This window comes from Empidonax traillii, unplaced genomic scaffold, assembly GCF_003031625.1.
Source record: "Empidonax traillii isolate 1590-97213 ecotype Southwest subspecies unplaced genomic scaffold, ASM303162v1 scaffold941:size231608, whole genome shotgun sequence".
NCBI lineage: Eukaryota > Metazoa > Chordata > Aves > Passeriformes > Tyrannidae > Empidonax > Empidonax traillii.
The window spans coordinates 112,820-130,415 of NW_020956134.1; the positions used below are offsets into that span (position 1 = coordinate 112,820).

Sequence of the window (17,596 nt, forward strand, 5' to 3'; positions counted from 1 at the left end):
GCTGCGGCCGCCACCTCCGCCGGGCGGGTGGGCGGGTGGCACCACCTGGCGGCGGCGGGAAAGTGAGGGGGGCAAAGTCAGCTGGGATCGGGAAAACGGGAAAAATAGGGAATTCTCGGTGTGTTTGGCACCTGCTGCTACAGGAGGGTGCTCGCGTCCCCGCCCAATGTGGCCTTGGGCACTGCCAGGGATGGGGTAGCCACAGCCTTCTCCAGGCAACCTGTGCCAGGGCCTCCCCACCCTCACAGGGAAGGATTTCTTCCAAATATCCCATCTAAACCTTCCCTCTGTCATTTGAAGCCACTCTCCCTTGTCCTGGCAATCCATGCCCTTCTGCAAGTCTCTCTCTAGCTCTCCAGAGCTTGGGAAGGGGGCCTTTTAATTGTTTTAGCCAAGCTCCTTCCTGGATGTGACGTATCTGTAAATGTGCAAGATGACAGAATTGTTCTAAAATATCATTTTGCTATTCTTCAGACTCAATAACATTAATACTATTGGATACTTTGTAAGCATAAAAGGATTTCACTTCTAAAGCAGATAAAGTCACTTTATTTTCGGTTATCGGGCAAATAAAGTCACTTTATTCAGTTTTAGTCAAATAAACGCGGGGTCAAACAGAAGTATCAGTATATGGCATACAAACAAACAGGTACCACATTAAATAAATATTAAATTAGCAATTTTATAGAGAAACAATATTAATAAAATAGGCACACATTTTATTTTTCCTTCTTACTCTGCTCCTCTTCCTTCCGTTCCTCCCAGTAGCACTTCAGAATGTCGTTGAGCTGCTGCTCGCACTGGCTTGCATTTTGTAATCCATTTTCCCGTCCTAAAACCAGCAATAAACAGGACAATTACATCTCTCTTTACAGCATCCATCATGGAATCAGCCCCTGGCAATGCCGACATCGATTTCCCCCAGTATCGACTGGCTGTGATATTTCTGCTTGGAAAGTGGTTCCTCAGAGTTCGGCCACTAACACGATGCCAGGTAGGTAAAGTCCCATTACTGGATAAAAAATATACTCTTGAAGTATAAAAACAGCTTACAGGTAAAGCTGCAAATGGGCAATGTGCATTTTCCTGTGATATATTAGATTTTATATGCAATAAATATTAAAAATTAGATGTTATATGCAATAAAGGTACTGGTTTATATAGTGTGCATACATATACTTTATATATTGGTATATAGCATATGTACACACTACAAAGTGTATTATGCATAGTTTAATTAAAAAGCTGAGCTGCACAGTTTCAAAAACCCCGGAAAAGAAAATACTACCTTTGCAGTGGTGAATTACTCTTCCCCACAGCTTGTTCCTGCTTAAACAGGTCAGGTTTCCCACAATCAGCAAATGCCTCTTTGCCCTCGTTAGTGCGACGTTCATCCTCTTCTCCGAGTCTATGAACCCAAACTGTCTCGTCCTGACACAGGACAAGACAATGATTTCCTTCTCGGCACCTTGGAAAGCATCTACAGTGGACACCTGGACAGGTTTCACTTCAAAAGCTTCAGAGTGCACCCCACTGAGCAAACTCTGAATCTGTGGGCAAAAGAAAGGGGGAAGGGGGTGAGTTTGACTACTCAGAGTCAACCACTTGCCTTGAGAAATCACCCAACAAATCTCAACCTGAACAAGGTGTGAACTAGGAAACTAGAGAGTGCAGCGGGGAGGGAAAATTGAAAATACATTTTTTAATCATTCTTTGAATTAAAATCGTTTTATTAATTTTAGAGGGAAAAATAGGTACGTTTTTAATGCAAAAGAGCAATCATGGCAAACTACCCATTTCTCACTTCTAGTTGGCTCTCCCTAGTTGAAATGAAACCTTTGTTTAGAACAAAAAATATATTTAAGAAATTGCCTTACTGATGATCCACTAGACAAACCTTATACATCTGTGATTTATAAAGAGTAATCACACCAATAGCAGCTCCTTCTACTCCACTGGCAATCAGAGCCTGGATGAGCTTGACTGCAAAGTGAGCCTCTGCCATGTTAGAAAAGCTGTTGTCTCTTTCGATCTGGAAAGAGGGAAGGAGATTTCCAAATTAGCTCTCACAAGCAGAATGCAAAAAGGTATGGAATGGAGGGAAAACTACAATATTGACTTTATTTATATAAAAAATATATGTATGAAATGTTCTAGAGCTTACCTGCTCCATGCCATTCACACTGTAAAAGCAGAGTGTTGGAAGCCAGTCCAGTAAAGGAGTTCTGTCCTCCTCGGAAATCCCGTCGATGAGGTTCCCTCCGTAGAACAGCTCGTTGGCGATGGCACTGAGGGCAGGGTGACAGCGGTACTGTGTCCGGAGGAGGATTGCTTTATGTCCCTAAAAAAAAAAGGAGGATAAAGGGTGACTGGGAAGCGTTCGAGGCCAGGTTGGGTAGTGGATGGTGGAAGGTGTCCCTGTCCATGTCAAGTGGGAGTTGGATTAGGTGACCTTTCCAGTCCCTCCGACCCAAACTGTTCTGTGATTCCGTGGTAATTTGCAAGGCTGAAACTCTGATCCTCTGACATCTAAACGGGAATTTTCCTGGTGACTTTAGTGGACTTACAATTACACCCTCCACCATTTCCAAAGGTGTGGTTGGCGGTACCTACCATTAAGCACAGCCGGTCAAAGAGAGTCTGCTCCAATCCCTGCTCATGGACACTCTCAGACCCTTGAACAGTTGGTGGTAATTGCTTGGGGTCTCCAACAAGGACGAGTTTTTCACACTGAAATCTGAATGGGAAAGTGAAAAACCTCGGGGTGAGACCTCGGGGTTCACGTGCTTAAAAAGATGTGGGGTTTGGCACTTCCAGGAGGTTGAGTCACTGCTCAGCAAGTTATTTCCCTGCTGAAGCCCCAAAGGAAGGCTGTACCTGGCGATGGGAAGGAGAGAAGCAGGTTCAGTCATCTGACTGCACTCATCCAGCATCACCACAGGAAACCTGAGAGCATTCAGGCAGGGGAAGGGGCAGGCGGCACAGGTCACTCCAACCACTTTCACCTTTTAGTAGTGAGGGGAAGATGGGGAGACAAAAAGTTAAGATCAGTTGATAGTTCATCTCTGTGCAGCCCATAACTATAGCAGTAGAATTGCTACAGGCTGTCTCATGTCACTAGTTCTCAACAAACTGCTCAGATCTGGTTTGTTACAATTGCTTTACGACAAGCTGTGACTTTCTGACTCTAGGACTGAGGAGAAATAACTGGAAAGACCAGAAATTGAGGAGATTTGATGAAAAGTTGCTTAAAATATATTTGAAATCTCCTTGGTGGTGGATACACAGCTGTGTTGACACACAGCTCCAGGATAGATTTAGCTCAGTCTTTATCTTTTAAACCTTTATGTCTACATAAATTTTAGTTTCAAGGTGACAGTGCAGACGAGCTGTACTGAGAAATTTTTCTCTGCCCACCTTGAAAACTAAATTGGCAATATTAAATCAGATTGCAGTCGAGTACAAAAGAGTTTCTGTCCTATATCATTAAAAAAGAACTGCAAGTTCAACTTAGAAAAGTCCTGCACAGGTAAGACACCAAGGTATACCTGTGGAATCAAACCTAAGATCAAAATGAGGAGCCTGGCAAGTGTGAGAGGGAATTCCCAGTTTCCATACGGTGGGTTTTGTGGATAGGACACAATGAATCCCCACTTTCCCATCCCATCTCTTTGACTGTACCTGTTGCAGGATGGTTTTATTGGTCCCCAGTTTGTGCTGCTCAATGCTCTTCCTGACATATATTTTTTCAGCTGGAGTCAAATCTTCTTTCATGAGAGCAAGCAGCTCTTTCAGCTGCTCGTTTTCATTTCCTGAGCCTGCATGTAAACTTCAAAAAAAGGTTTTGTGTGACATGCATTGCAGTGACTTAAAATAACAGTGTTTGGAAAAATGTACAAAAATAATCACACTTGATACACAAAACAATATTTTAACCTATCCCAAATTGCCTCAGATCCCATAAAGAACAAGTTTCTTACCTGTGGGGAAGAATTGCTTTGGTGATTTTCCTAATACTTCCCACTCGGATAAAATCCTCAAAACCAAGCTCCAGCAGGCTTCAGAGAAAAAAGGGTTGACAGATGTCACAGAAATGGAAAAAGAAATCTTGAAAACTTTACAAGTGGTTTTAAAAGGTACATCAGAACACAAACTCCTGTGTTTAACCAGATGAAGTAACTCAGGCCACAGTCTTTTAACACCAACACGTTGATTTTTACCACGGAAATGCATTATTATTTCTGGAAGAAGAGGCTGTAAAAGCCTCAGTAACCCACCCCAGCAGTATCCTGTCCACGGCAACGTTGGTGGAAGAAGCAATGAGAAGTTTCCATGGAGTTGGCCTTGGACCCTCCGCAGCTTCACTGCTTTCAAAGAGCTGTACGAGGAACAAGATCACCACAGACAGCAGGTAGCTCTTGCCAGCTCCAAAAACACCTGGTAATTTGGAAGCAAAAGCCAAAGTTACAAGAAGTGAAGTAGAAGCAAGTATAAACCAGCAAGGAATAGTGTGCATTAGAAAAATAAATTATAATTAAGCAAAGCTGATACATGGAAAAAAAGGGGGGTTAATATGAAAAGAAGGTACTAAATCACTCTGATTCTGTGTACAGATATTTCTAGGAAAAAAATCTCAATTTTTCTGTGAAATCCTGCAAAAGGCAGAATGCCAATACAAGGATGAAGAGCTCTGTGCTGACAGAATAGATGTTACAATGTCAAGGGACATTTCAGAGGGGTCTCACGCAGAAACTAATTTCCATGAAATGCATGAAGTGGGTGAGGACAGCAGCATTACAAAAGGGGATATTCCATACACAGGAAGTTTATTCAAGCTCATCTTTTGGGCTACATTTCAAATAAGTCAACATAGAATGTGCCCTTTAGGTCTGCCTGAAATTATAAATATATGATGAGGGAACCAAACGTGCTGTTTCATCTCTGGGATATTTCCCTACCAGTGGCATTACATATTAATCAGCCTTTCTGCACAGATGGAAGAGCAGCACATTTCCCCATCCTGTGCTGTGTACCACGTATGATTGTGATGGGGGGGCTCTGCTGTTCCTCCTCGGGTGCGATGCTCCCACACGAGCTCATCATCCGAGCGATGTGGAGCAGCGACGCCGCTTGGTCGGGGTTCAGGGAGAACCTTTGGATCATCTCTTCAGCCAGGCCCGTGGCCACCTCAGAGCTGACAGGGCCAGCCGTCACTGAGCTTTTCAGCCTCATGGCAGGAGGAGTAAATTTTCTTCTGTCGACTCTTTTAGGAGCGTTTCTGGAACGGAAATTCCTGAGGACAAAAAGCAGTCCAAAGTTGTGATATAATATAATTTGTATCTCTTGGTTGTGATGTTCTCAGTGATCCATCACTGAACTGTTGAGGTTTTATGACCTGCTCACAGTATCACTGAACAGTAACTTACATGTTTAGTAGGTATGGGATTAGTGGGAATGTGGATGGATTGAAGTGCTCCTCCAGATTTCTTAAGGATGCCAGCTCCCCACTGGCATTACAGACCAGCAGGGCGTGAACACACACTGGAAAAGGCCACAGAAAAATACAAGTAGGAAGAAATAAAATGAGCCAAGATTTCACATCAGCTAAATAGATGAATTATAAAGTACCAAAAGAGAAATTAGCCAACTTCCTCTCTTTCATTTACAAACCAAACCAATCCCCAAACTTTGGCTCAATTCAACAGCAAAACCAGGGAACTTTTGCAAAATCACAGATTTAATACATGGCTTTTTACGTAAATGTGTGCTTTCCATAGTGAGTTGTTTGGGATTGTATTTTCTTTTTCAAGGACAGTACCAACATATTCCTGTTACTTACACACTGACAGTCAACCTGCATTCTATATTGTATTATTTACTACATTATTTAATTATTCTCATTTCTTCCTCTCTCACTTAGAATTTACCAGCTACTTTGCAGGTTTACTTACATCAAGTCCTGCATTCAAATTACATATTCAAAGATACAAGTGAAAAAAATACTGTGAATTAAATCATGTCTGAGGTTTGGGAAATTCTACTATCTTCCCTCATTGCTGCCTGGATTCCTCTGTAGCTATTCCCCACAATTGTGAATTATTTGGTATAGAACTCACTGTTTGATCTCCAGTTTGAGGGACTGTAGCCCTTCAGTGGTAGCAATTCTATTTCATTGTTGGAGGATGGTCCAAAGAAAGCACTGCTTGCAATGAAGGTATCAATGGGATCAAAGTTCAGAGTCTTGGAAACCACCCAAATATCATCTGTTAAAAAAACCCACAGAGTTCTCATAAGCTGCTTCTACTGCCACCTTTGCAATCAGATGCTTGGGATGTGCTTACCTTTGCTGTAGAGAGAAGAATGCTCCTTTTTGCTTAATTTGAGGTATAATTTGGGTTTGGAGTCACCATCTAAGCTGGCAGGTGTATTCATAAATTTCTTGAACTTACTGTACCTCTGGGTTTGAATTTCAAAGGCTTTCCTGGGAAATGGTAATTTTAAGGAAAAGCACGTAAACTATTGGCACATTTTGGATTCAGCACCAAAAATGAGAAAGCTCCACAGACTGGACCACATTATACAGGTTGTGGTGCTTGTTCATCATCTTGCATTAACAAGTTTTAAATACATTTCTCTTGCAAAATTCTCTCATGTTCAGCCATCATGAAATTGTTTCCTCTACAGTTAAGCAGCACAGGTTAGCCATTGACACAATTTCTGCTGTTAAAATGACAGTCTTGCAGAGAATAAATCAAATTCTCTTGGTAATGATTAAATGAACAAGGATTCAAGTGCAGCAACTGTAAGGGATTTCATTAACCAAGCCACTGGTAAGCAGTTCTGATTCTTGCTAAAAAGAAATGCCATGGCTATAAATATTATTCCCTCACTAATTTGGCTCTTACATATCTTTACACAACTCTAACCTCTTTAAACACATTGAAAATGTCTCTTAACTGCTGCTGAAATCCCGAGCTGCTGGAATATTTACAAACCCTCAGTTCACACAGCACTGGAGAAAAGTGCAGAGGGTTTCAGGAATACCTCACCAAAAGCTGGCATTCCTCATAGAGAGCAATCCTTTGGCTTCTGAGGTATGTCCCAATGCTTTTGACGTCACGGAGCACTGCACTGGGTCTGGATTTTGCCTGTGTGGGGTTCACATCCTCTATCCACTTGAAAAACGAGCACTGCTCGGCTTTCGGGGCATCACAGGCGTAGAACAAACGACCCTGCAAAGGACAGGGGAAAAACCAGACCATGAGCGCTAAAACAGGCAAGGAAAAATGGGGGAAAAAAAAGGACCAGCGCTTTCACCCCAAACTGTAAAACCACAGGGAATAAACAGCACCTTGTTTTGACCTTCTTTTTTAACCATGACCAGCTTCGCAGGGTGCATGTGGTTGCAGAGTGGAGCACAGCTTCCCTGGCTCTGGCTTTGCCCATCTTTCACCGAAGTGTAAAATGAAATGTCCACTTTGGAGAGCGCACTGTGCAATCTCTGGGACAGCTCAAACAGCACGATGTTCAATTGCTCTGGAGGGAGAAAGGAGAAAAGAAAGGAATAATTAGTACAGCCTTAAAATGCTTATGCAGGCACACGGTGTTCAAACAGATATATTTCCATTTGCAGATTTCAAACCTAAATCAAAATATTTAATCTCAGTCTTAAAAGAAACCATGTGACCTGCAAAATCCATGCATTGCAGGGGAAAAAAATAAAGCTTAGGAATCTAAAGACTGGAAAACAAGCAGGAGGTTCCATAGTTGAACAAAGTGTGCTGTTCTTTTGGTTTGTCTTTGCCATTTTGGGCATAGATTGAATATATTTCAGGACATATAAAAAAATTAAATGCAGCCAGCTGTTTTAATGGGTGATGCTGAGGATTTCTGTCCCTCTTATCCTGCTTGGTGAAGCTTCAGAAACACACTGTTTAAAAGTGACAGCATTTTACACAACACCGTGTCAGACTCACCTGTCAGAGCAGCTTTGAAAACCTGTTTGTAGTGAATATGAGACTGAAACACAGCTGGGATGGAGATCTTTCTTTTGGGGAGATTACCATGTTTCACTTTATCCCCGCTGGGAAAAGACAACTCAGAAATTCTTATGTCCTAGAAAGACACCGAAAAATAAACCATTAAAACTTGCAAAACCCCAAAAGAGAAAAACACTTCTCCCCAGAGCGTAGGTTGCCATTTAGGATGCACCATGAGTTAAAATTTGCCCCTTGACAAGCAGCCTGCATTTACAGTAATGCTTCCAAATTGTGTAATTGAAAATTATGTTTTTCAGTGCTCGGGGAAGGAGCACACAAACCCCATTTTAACACCATTTTTGCACAGGAAAAAATTACCCAGATGAAAATACAGCAAAGGTAGTACAAGGCTAGCGAAGGCAGAACCACATGTATGTTATATGTATGTATGTATATGCAGTATCAGTGCTTATTCAATGCAATTAACTTACTTTTCCACAGGTAAAACTGAAAACATTTGAAGTATTTTAAAATCAGAGACTATGCTTTGAAGCAAGTTATAAGTGTTCTTGTTGATTTTGAAATTTAGAAAAACCCTTCTTGAAAACACATTCTTACCAATTACAGATGAGCAAACAGGCCAACAGCTTTTAATTTCATTTTCCTGCCATCCACATTCTGATTAAAAACCTAAATCTGGCACTGTGTGCGCCCAGGAATTACCTTTACAAACAATTTGTCGAGCAGCTGCCGTTCTGCAGCTGAGACTCTTTGGTTTTGCTACAAGAGGTAGAAACATTTCACCCAACTGGACTGATAATATCTTGCAGGAAATACATAGAAATGCAGTTCCTTTGGCTGGAAAAAAATGTGTTTCTGCCCCTTACAACTGCATTTGCTTGAAGAGTTACACACCTGGCCCTCTCCTGTTCCGGCGTGGCAGCTCAGGTGACTCAACACCTTTTGTGTTGCCGCAGCCAAAGGTGTCTGACTTAAGTGCAGGGAAAGTAACTTCCCCTCGGAAATCCAATCTGGGGGGGTGCTGCTTGCACAGCATTCCTCAGGGGAGCTCTTGGCTATCAGCAGAGGGGCAGCACCGGGAGCCCTTTGATTCCCAGCTCTGCTCTCTCCCGTGTCACCCCGCAGCATTCCAAGGATGCTCTGGGCACAGAGGTCAGCAGTCTCTTCCCTGTCATCGCTGCTGTGAGGGATCGAGTCGCTCTGAGCGCTGTTTTGATACTTCAGCCACTTGTTTTGTCTGTGTTGGGAAGTCACCTTGGGGAGCAGGGGCTGCACAGATTCCCTTTGTCCGTCTTCCGTGTACTCCCCAAACACGGAAGTCTCATAATTCCCATCCTCGGGGCCGGGAGCACTCGTAGGAAATTCCACTGGCTCGCTGTCAGTGGGATAAAACACGCCTGGAATCTCCTCGGTGGCAGGAAGGGTGACGAACGGAGTCCGTGTTTTAAGGGTGGCTTTGGATCTCGGCAGGCTGCATTCCTCGGGATAGCTGGATGTCTCCCCTGCTGCAGGGCAAATACATCTTACAAGCAACTCGTAGCAATCAGGGATGGCACTTCAGATGTACAGAAAGATAAGGAAAGAAAGTCTAACTTCTTCCTTTCACATCCTGTCTTTTAACTGGGAAGCTCTCTGGATCATGCCTGGGCAGTACCACACTACATTTCCAAACACCTTCATTGATTTTGTGTGATTCTTTTAATCAATTTTAACTCTTTTAAATCCCATATTCAGAACACATTATTTAGCCAGTCTATTTGTATAAAAGACAATTATTTAATGGTTGTGTCTTGGGGGGCCATTAATCTGATAGTTTTGGTAAGGCACTGACAGATGCCAACTGGAAAACACCCGGCTTAACACTGCAGAAAGATCACCCCCAAAACTGTGAATTAATACTAAACAATGTAGATAAATAAGCTTTTAGTACCAAAAAGCATTCTTCTTACTAAATTCATTATCAACAGTGGCAGCTGAAAACTAAAAGCAGGTAAATAAAACTATAAATATGACTGACTAAATCACTCTCCTGAGGTCTCTTTCAGGAGAACAGAATTGGCAGAGTAATTTTCTATCACAGCACAACTCACTGTGCTTCAAAGATCCCGAGAGATTTTCCAGTTAAAATACTGCAAAAGTGCAATTACAAACTGTAATCTCTTACTGAAAAAAAAATCCGGGAGTTCTGGTCCCCTTGGTAAGATCCCTTGTATCAGGGGCTCCTGGATGTCTCCAGTACTTTCCTCATTTCCTGAAGGTGGCGAAACTGTAGAATCTGGATCAAATGAGGAAGGCAGTTCTGATGAAATCTGCAGGTGAAGAATGGATATGTTAAATGAATGACTGGAAAAAACCCCTTGATTATAGCTCTTTCATCACCATTCTCTCTCTCATCATTCTAAACAATTGAAGTGTGTCTCAGAGTTGAGATAAAACAGCTCCAAAAATAAGAAACTGCCATGAACACACAGGAAATAAAGCCAAACATATCTAGAACAGACTGTCAGTGCACACCTTGCCAGGTTCCCAGGATGTCCACTGTGCTTGTCTCAGAGCAGAATGTGAAGGTGAGCCCGCCATTGTCCATGCCGGCACTTCAGGATACACATGGAATGCCAGTGCTAGGAAAAACACACGAAGGACAGAAGTCATGCAGAAATGTTGAGGCCGATTGCTGCCTTTTCACTTTGACTTCCACTTACGGGACTGATTTATTCTTGACTCTTCAATCACAGCAGGCTCCATTTGAAAATTCCCTTCTCTGATAACATCCATATCATCCCCCTGGGGACTTCTGGAACCTGGAGACTTAAAAAAAAAACAAAAAAAAAACAAGCATGAGCAAAAACTTGCTAGAAATTCAGCTGCGTTATCTTCTGTTTTTCAGAGTGGGACTGATCGGACAAGAAAATAAGTTAATGTTTTACCTGTCCGAAGTCAAAAAGGCCATTATTGCTTGAAAACAGGGGTGAGAAAAATGTCTCAGCTGCAAAGTCCATGTTATGTGGGTACTGCTGCTGTCCCAGCTGGGAGCAGGGAGCTCTCAGCATGATCTCACTGGCTGCTGATCCCTTTACTTGGTGCCCTTGGAATACAACAGGCTACACAATACATTGGAATTATCACTAACTGGAAATAAATACAGCTCTGGAACTATCTGCAGTCACTAAAGGTATTTCTCAGGCATACAACAAAAATAATCTGTTGGAAACTGCAGAAGAGACACAAAAAAATTCTGGTTTTAGTCTCAGTTTAAAACTCTCCCTGATGAATTTCCCACAGACAAATATACTGAAGAATGATGAGAAGCCCATTACCAGACTGGTTAAAATTTTATTAGGACTTAACTGCAATAGATTACAAATAGTAAACCATTCCATTGCAATTTGAGAAACACTGTTCATTATGCCTCAGCTCCACAGAAATTGTACCTTTGGTTGCCAGTCAGATGGCCCAGGGTCTCTCTGGGCTGCTGCTACTGGTAAAATATATGGCTCTGTCTCCTGTAATAAACTGTCCACACAGCTGGGCTGCACAGAAAAAGTATCAAAAACTAATTAACCTAACAATTTAATGGCCATTTAAAGTGAAAATACAAGCTAAGCAATCTCTTGTATTTATACAAAAGAAGCATTTCAATTACAGCCTTTTAATTTGGAAGCCAGGACAACGCAGGGCAGGATAAAAAACTTATGTTTGCCTAAAATCTTTATGCTTTGGATGGATTGAAATAAAAAGACTGTGTGAAGTCTCAAAGACAGATTTCCCAATATATTTCAACTCAAGTGCTAAAATTCCTAGGAATTGAATGGTAGGGGAAGAGAAGTACCAGACATACTAATGTGATATTAAACATAAATATTACAATTTGCATTGTTTCTCATCACACCCTCCTAAATATTCATTGGCAAGAGGGTCTGCAAGACATCCTCTGTTTATTCCCAGCTTCATAATCAACACCAAGAATTTTATTCCTGGTAGAAAACGAATTTATCTTGTGCAGATGAATATATGTAGTCAAAAATGGGTTACCATAAGGCCAGAAGAATCAAAGTATGAACAGGAAGATGCCTGTAAACTTTCTGAGTAAGGCATTTCTGTAAACTCTTTTATAGCTACAAGAGATGGAAAAGCATAATGAGTTACAGAGAAAAGTTGGGGTTTTTAATGTGAAAACATCTGAATATTTACCGGGCTTACAAACCTTACCCATGCAATGAATTGCACAGTTAGGATTTAACTGAACTAAAGCAAAGGCACAGAGCTCACAACGTTGCTTTAAACACTAAAAACTGCCTGAGGGAACCTACATAACACATCACTCAAAAAATATGATTTCTGAACGTGAATTCTCTGAGAGAGATAAAGAGTACAGGAGTCAAACAGATACAGACACACAGAATTCACTTTAAAATAGAAGCTGACCTAACCTTCACCTTTCCCAAGGGCTTCAAATGTCTCCTTGGAAGTCTGTGCTTCCCAGAACATGCTGGTATTTTCCTCCATCTTTTGCAAGCTTTCTAAAGCTGTGCTATGTTGAGTCAGAGCCCTCAGAAGAGCAATATCATTCACCAAAGCAGGGAGACCCGGGAAGTTTTCAGCCACTGCTGTGCCTTTCAGGCAGTCCACCCCTACTCTTTCACCTTTGCAGGCTGCAGGAGGAGCATTTACACTCTCTGCATCTTCAACCTCTGTTTCAACTATTGCTGTTCCCTCTGGAGATGAATGGCCTGTTCCCAAAGGATGCAGAGAACTCGTGGAAATGAGAGCATCTTCCTTATGTGAAATGCCAAACACCTTTTGATGGTCTTCTGCAACAGATTGGAATGAGCCACTGTCAAGATCTGATTTTGGTGACAGAGCCAGCAAAGGACTGCCTGGTTTAATGCCATCACTCCTGCTACCCCAGAGGTGTTCTGAGCCAACAGCTGGGGATTCCCTGCATCCCAGCTGTGTGACACCTTCTTTGGCCGTGGCAGAAATGATTCTGCTGGGAGAAATACCTGAAATAGTCCCAGTTGCCTCAAATGCACTGGTTTCAGGGTGACATTCCTTAACATTTGTGTCACCAGGCATGGCATCAGAGTGCTGGTTCCTTGTCCATGGTGTGCCACTAATGGTGAGTGCTGCACAGCCAGCCAGATCCTCCTTATTGCTTGTGGCCTCAATACTTAACTGACTTTCATCCATCTCTTTTATGTTGTGTCCACCACCCAGAAGTTCCACTTCAGTTCTGCTCTGGTTTGCAGGGTCTTCTGCAAGTCCCCTGGTATCTCTGACACTGTTTGCACAAAGCTCAGGCAAAACACCCCCAGTGCAGTCACTTCCATCACTCTCTCTGTCAAGTGTTGAACGTTTGGCTTCATTTTTGCTGTGTGTCACTCCTTCACAGAGGGAATGAGGTGTCAACACAGCATCTGGAGTTCCATCTCCTCCCTCAGAGCAATCTGGGCTCTGGGAAAGTGCGTCTCCCTCAGTGAGCTGCTTCACAGCTCCTTCACACACATCTTCACTGTCTGTGTCATTAAAATCGAAGGACTCCATTAGATTGAAGTTAACCTCCATCAGTTCTTCATCAGGACTACACTCCTTGTCATGCAAACTTAACTCCTCCTTAACAATTCCAGCCTCAGTTACATCCCCGGAGAGCTCCAGGTCACTGGGCACTCCCTCTGAATTTTGTCTGGGCTGAAGCTCACTCTGCATCTTCACAGATGAATTCTCCCTAAGATCCTTAGTCCCTGACTGCTCCCTGTATCCAAAGGCATTGTTTTCAAGGGTGATTATACTTGCTGAAGGTGAAATGTCACCCGAGGACGGGACAAACCGGCTGTCACTCATTCTACTTACGGTGGACTCAGGTAGGAAGCAGCTATTTGTGTTGCAGGGATCCTGTAAATCTTGACTTAAATTATTTACCTTTTTGTCGTGTCTCTGTCCTGTGGCTTCTTCACCATAAGGCTGTTCACGTGAATTCAGAGGCATTTCAGCATTCCAGTCCTTCCTATTGTTTACAGTTCCCTTCCTAAAAGGCGGGTGCTGAGTGTTCGGAACGATTCCTTTGGCAGCATCAGCTGGAAAAGCAGGTAGGGCCGTGCTCTTTTGGTCGCATAAATCCGCATTTCTTGCTGCCTGAAACCTGGAGAGACTTTGTGTAAGTGCAGGTGTTTGTTCTCCGTGTCCTTGTGCTGGTTTGGACTTCAGAAGAGCAATGATCTGTGCCGTGCTCCTGATGTTGTGGGACACTGCCCTGGGACCAGTTTGCCCAGTAAGGAGAGGAGGTTCTGGCTTCTCAAGGAGCTGAGCAGGGCTTTGCTTCTCTGTCCCCTCACATCTGTCAGGAAATGGAGCTGAAAGCAGCGAGGAGACAGACAAGTGTTCTCTGGCATTATCCCTCCACCCATCTTCCTGGAAGCCTGCAGAGAGATTTGTGTCTGCATCCTTCTTGTGAACTGTGGAAAATAACGGAGAGGTGACGTAAAACTGGGATGGAAAAGTCCCCTGGCACTGCTTAGAGAGAGGCAACAGCGTTGGTTTTTCTTCCTCTTCCACAGCTGGTATTTTCTTCTCAACCTGGCGTGGCCCTTGGAACCCCTGGGAGAGAAATTGGACATCAATCCACAATTTGCCATCAGATGCTGAACAACAGACATAAAAACCTGAAACACCACCACACCGTGAACTTCCTTTTCAGGCCAACAGGGAGGTGTCTTGGAGGCAGCAGACCAGGTAAGACCCCATTTCTATCCACTGCTGGAATTTCTGCTTTCCTTGGCTGATCTTCCAAAGGTTTTTTGCTCGCTTTTGCTTCTTCGACTGTGATCAAATATCGTTCACTTTCTAAATTATCTCCAGCAGCCACCTAGAAAGGAGGAAGCGGGAGGGTGCACATAAGAGACAATAATGTAGAGATTTATGTGCTTATATGTAAAAAATTCAGATATTTAGGCCCACTCTATCACAGATGCCATATAAAGAAATATACATGTATATAGACTAGAAAGCATTAGCACTTATCTTCAAGTTATGCTTATTTAATATATCCCCGTAATAACACTGCTTTTACCCCAAAGGAGTAAAACCCCATAAAACCTTCTGGACAAACAGTAAGACTTATCAATAAGTAGAAGCTGTTTTACTTTCCATTATTTGCACTGTGGCAGAGCTTTATAACCACCACAAAAAAAAAATGGCTATTTTAGTTACCAACCAAGTGTTTGAAGCGCTGCCTGAAACACAAAGCACAATCAGGCATTAAAATAACAGCTCCAAACAAACTATACCTGAGATTTTAGAAAAATGCTCTCCAGGCATTGTCCTTTGTCATCAAACAAGGTGGCCTGCAATGAAAAAATGGGATTTTAAATAACCAGTTATTTCACAGAGCCACTAGACTGGCACTGGCAGGCCAGCAGTAGCAGATGGGATTAAATCCAAGAGTATTAAACCTAAGTTTTCACCTGATTTCTGCCAGCTCTAATCCTCAGAACTCCATCTTGCCACGTTTTTGCTTTTTTTGTCTTTTGGTGAGTGTATAATACCTGTTTTAAATGTGCAAAATGTTGGGAAAATAAGAGGATGTTTGAATAATCCAGCAGCTGCAGTCTTTTAATGTATTCCTAATAATAACAGCACACAATGTCAAAAATCACTTACAGTGAATTCTTGAGAGGCCATTGCTTTGTCAAAACAGTCGTTTATTTCGCAAATATCCACATCTTCACCCAGCCTGAGAGGTGGGGAAATGGTCAGAATTCACCAGAGCTGTCGATGAAACGTATGGACAAAAAAATTATATGCCAGTTCACTTCTGTCTTCCCCTCAAAAGAACTTTTCTTGCAGTAAAAAAAAACAAAACAAAACAAAACCAAAAACCAAACCCCAAAATACCACAGAAGCTGTTAGCAGAATGATTTTGTGCCAGGTGTGGAGCTGGCCATGCACGTTCAATTCATGCAAAACAGGAATTATATGTAAACGTGAATTATATTTAAAACACAACTGATTCTGCAGACCAGCCACCCGTGAAGCCAAACCCCTTCGGGTATTTACCGTTGGACCACAGTGACACTCAAAATGAATCTTAAAACAGCCTCTGGATGAGTGAGAAAAGGTTTTTACAAAGAAAGGGGGAAAGTTCCGCGCTGTTTCTCGTGGCTGCCATCTCCTTGGGCGCTTAACGGGGTGAAAATCCATGGAAACGGACACCCTCGGGGGACACGGAGTTACCCCTCCCGAGTAGCTGGATGGATGGATGCGAACCCTTACAGTGACTGCGGGCGGAATGCCGCGGGCGCACGGATGTGCCACCACCGCGTCCCCGCCGGTGACCCCGCGATCCTACCTAGCGACCAGGACCGGAATCACGATCGGGATGAGATCAGGATCAGGACCGGGATTAGGAGCTGGAGGGGGATCCCGGTGGCAGCCGCCGCCCTCTCGAACTTCCCGCCGCGCCGCGCCCCGTGACGTCACCACACCGCGCCGCGCCGCCCGGCGGGGGAGGAAGTCACGTGTGCGCGGGGCCGGGCGCGCCCCCCCCCCGCCCCTCCCGCCGCCGCGCACGCGCGGGCGCCGCCGCGGGGCTTTTCATCCCTTAAAAGGGGCAGGGGGGGGCAAGGTGGAGGTTGGCAGCGCGTCGTGCCCGGACTGACGGGGAGAACGGCGGCGGAGGAACCGCGCACGGGGCGGGCCGACCCGGTGTCTCCGCGGCGGCGGCAGGTCAGTGACCGCGGAGGGAGATTGCGGATGTGCCGGCGGTGGCGGCGTCGGTAGGGGGCGCTGTCGCCCCCCTCGCGTGTTTCCCGCCGCCCGCGCGCTGCCCGCTTCCCTCGCGGTGCCCTCGCGGGGGGGCGGTTGGTCCCCTCAGGGGGGATGGCGGGCGCCCTTCCCCTCAGCGCGGCGCCGCCCGCTTATCCAACCCCGACCTGCCGCCCCGGGGCATCCTGTTCTCCTGCTGTCCCGCTTCTCCCGGTGCCGGTGGAGCCTTTTCCAGAGGGCTCCTCGCTGCCCGTGTCCCTCGGCGTCGCCCTCGGTGGCTCTGGGAGCCAAGCCTCACGTTGGAGGAGAGGGTCTAGTGTTGAGGGGTGGGGGCACATGAGCAATAACACTTTGGGCTAGTCTGTGCTTGCTTTTTTTTTTAGTACTTTATCGACTCGAGGTCTGTGACTAATTACACGAGTAGCATCTGCTGAGCCCTTTACTTGGTGCTCTTGAAACGCAACAGGCTACACAATACATTGGAATTATCCCTGACCGGAACTGTCACTCACTGCAGTGCTAAGGGTGTGTTGGTCGGACTTGAGGACAAGCAGGATTTAGCCTGTTGCTGTGCTGGTCGATATAAGTCAGGGCTAGAAAATTCTATTTCGTGCTGTGTGTTTCCCCTTTGAGGGGTAAAGAAGATGAGGTTCTCCTATAGATACCTATTGTTTTTATTAGAATGCAGCTGCAAACACGGCAGCAGAATGCCAGGCTTTGGTACCCACCTCCATCCTGCTTCCAACTGCTTATTCCTGCAGCTTCCTCTCTCCAGCTCTGCTGCTTGTGCAGCTCCTTGATGTTTGGAAACAGCCCTAACACGCATCCCTGTGAGG

At 44.3% G+C, this 17,596-nt stretch overlaps 1 protein-coding gene across 2 annotated transcripts; it reads right to left on the minus strand.

The window, feature by feature from the left end:
• Positions 1–537: 537 nt before the first annotated feature.
• On the minus strand, positions 538–16,465 carry ZGRF1 (zinc finger GRF-type containing 1). Of its 2 annotated transcripts, none has more exons than XM_027903177.1 (29): positions 16,345–16,465; positions 15,657–15,764; positions 15,461–15,541; positions 15,284–15,340; positions 14,677–14,862; positions 12,431–14,594; positions 12,033–12,115; positions 11,432–11,530; positions 10,928–11,101; positions 10,703–10,808; positions 10,515–10,621; positions 10,165–10,309; positions 8,895–9,502; positions 7,977–8,115; positions 7,352–7,536; positions 7,045–7,232; positions 6,342–6,481; positions 6,117–6,263; positions 5,427–5,541; positions 5,034–5,293; positions 4,278–4,437; positions 3,981–4,058; positions 3,682–3,829; positions 2,878–3,005; positions 2,614–2,737; positions 2,165–2,341; positions 1,898–2,032; positions 1,289–1,550; positions 538–832 (listed from the first exon to the last, which is right to left on the minus strand). In XM_027903177.1, exons 2-29 carry the CDS (start codon positions 15,675–15,677, stop codon positions 720–722), a joined length of 6,330 nt encoding a protein of 2,109 aa, XP_027758978.1. In that variant the 5' UTR covers positions 15,678–15,764; positions 16,345–16,465; the 3' UTR covers positions 538–719. The 2 variants fall into 2 exon arrangements, with proteins under 2 accessions (XP_027758978.1, XP_027758977.1); XM_027903176.1 differs by having other exon boundaries at positions 8,895–9,505.
• Between the last annotated feature and the right edge of the window lie 1,131 nt (positions 16,466–17,596).

Coding starts and splice junctions, on each gene's coding strand:
- ZGRF1 (XM_027903176.1), bottom strand. CDS start 15,677: ATGGCCTCTCAAGAATTCACT. Junction 12,116..12,430: donor AGCCCTTGGGAAAGGTGAAG/GTTAGGTCAGCT, acceptor CATCTCTTGTAG/CTATAAAAGAGTTTACAGAA. Junction 7,233..7,351: donor AAAAAGAAGGTCAAAACAAG/GTGCTGTTTATT, acceptor TGTCCTTTGCAG/GGTCGTTTGTTCTACGCCTG.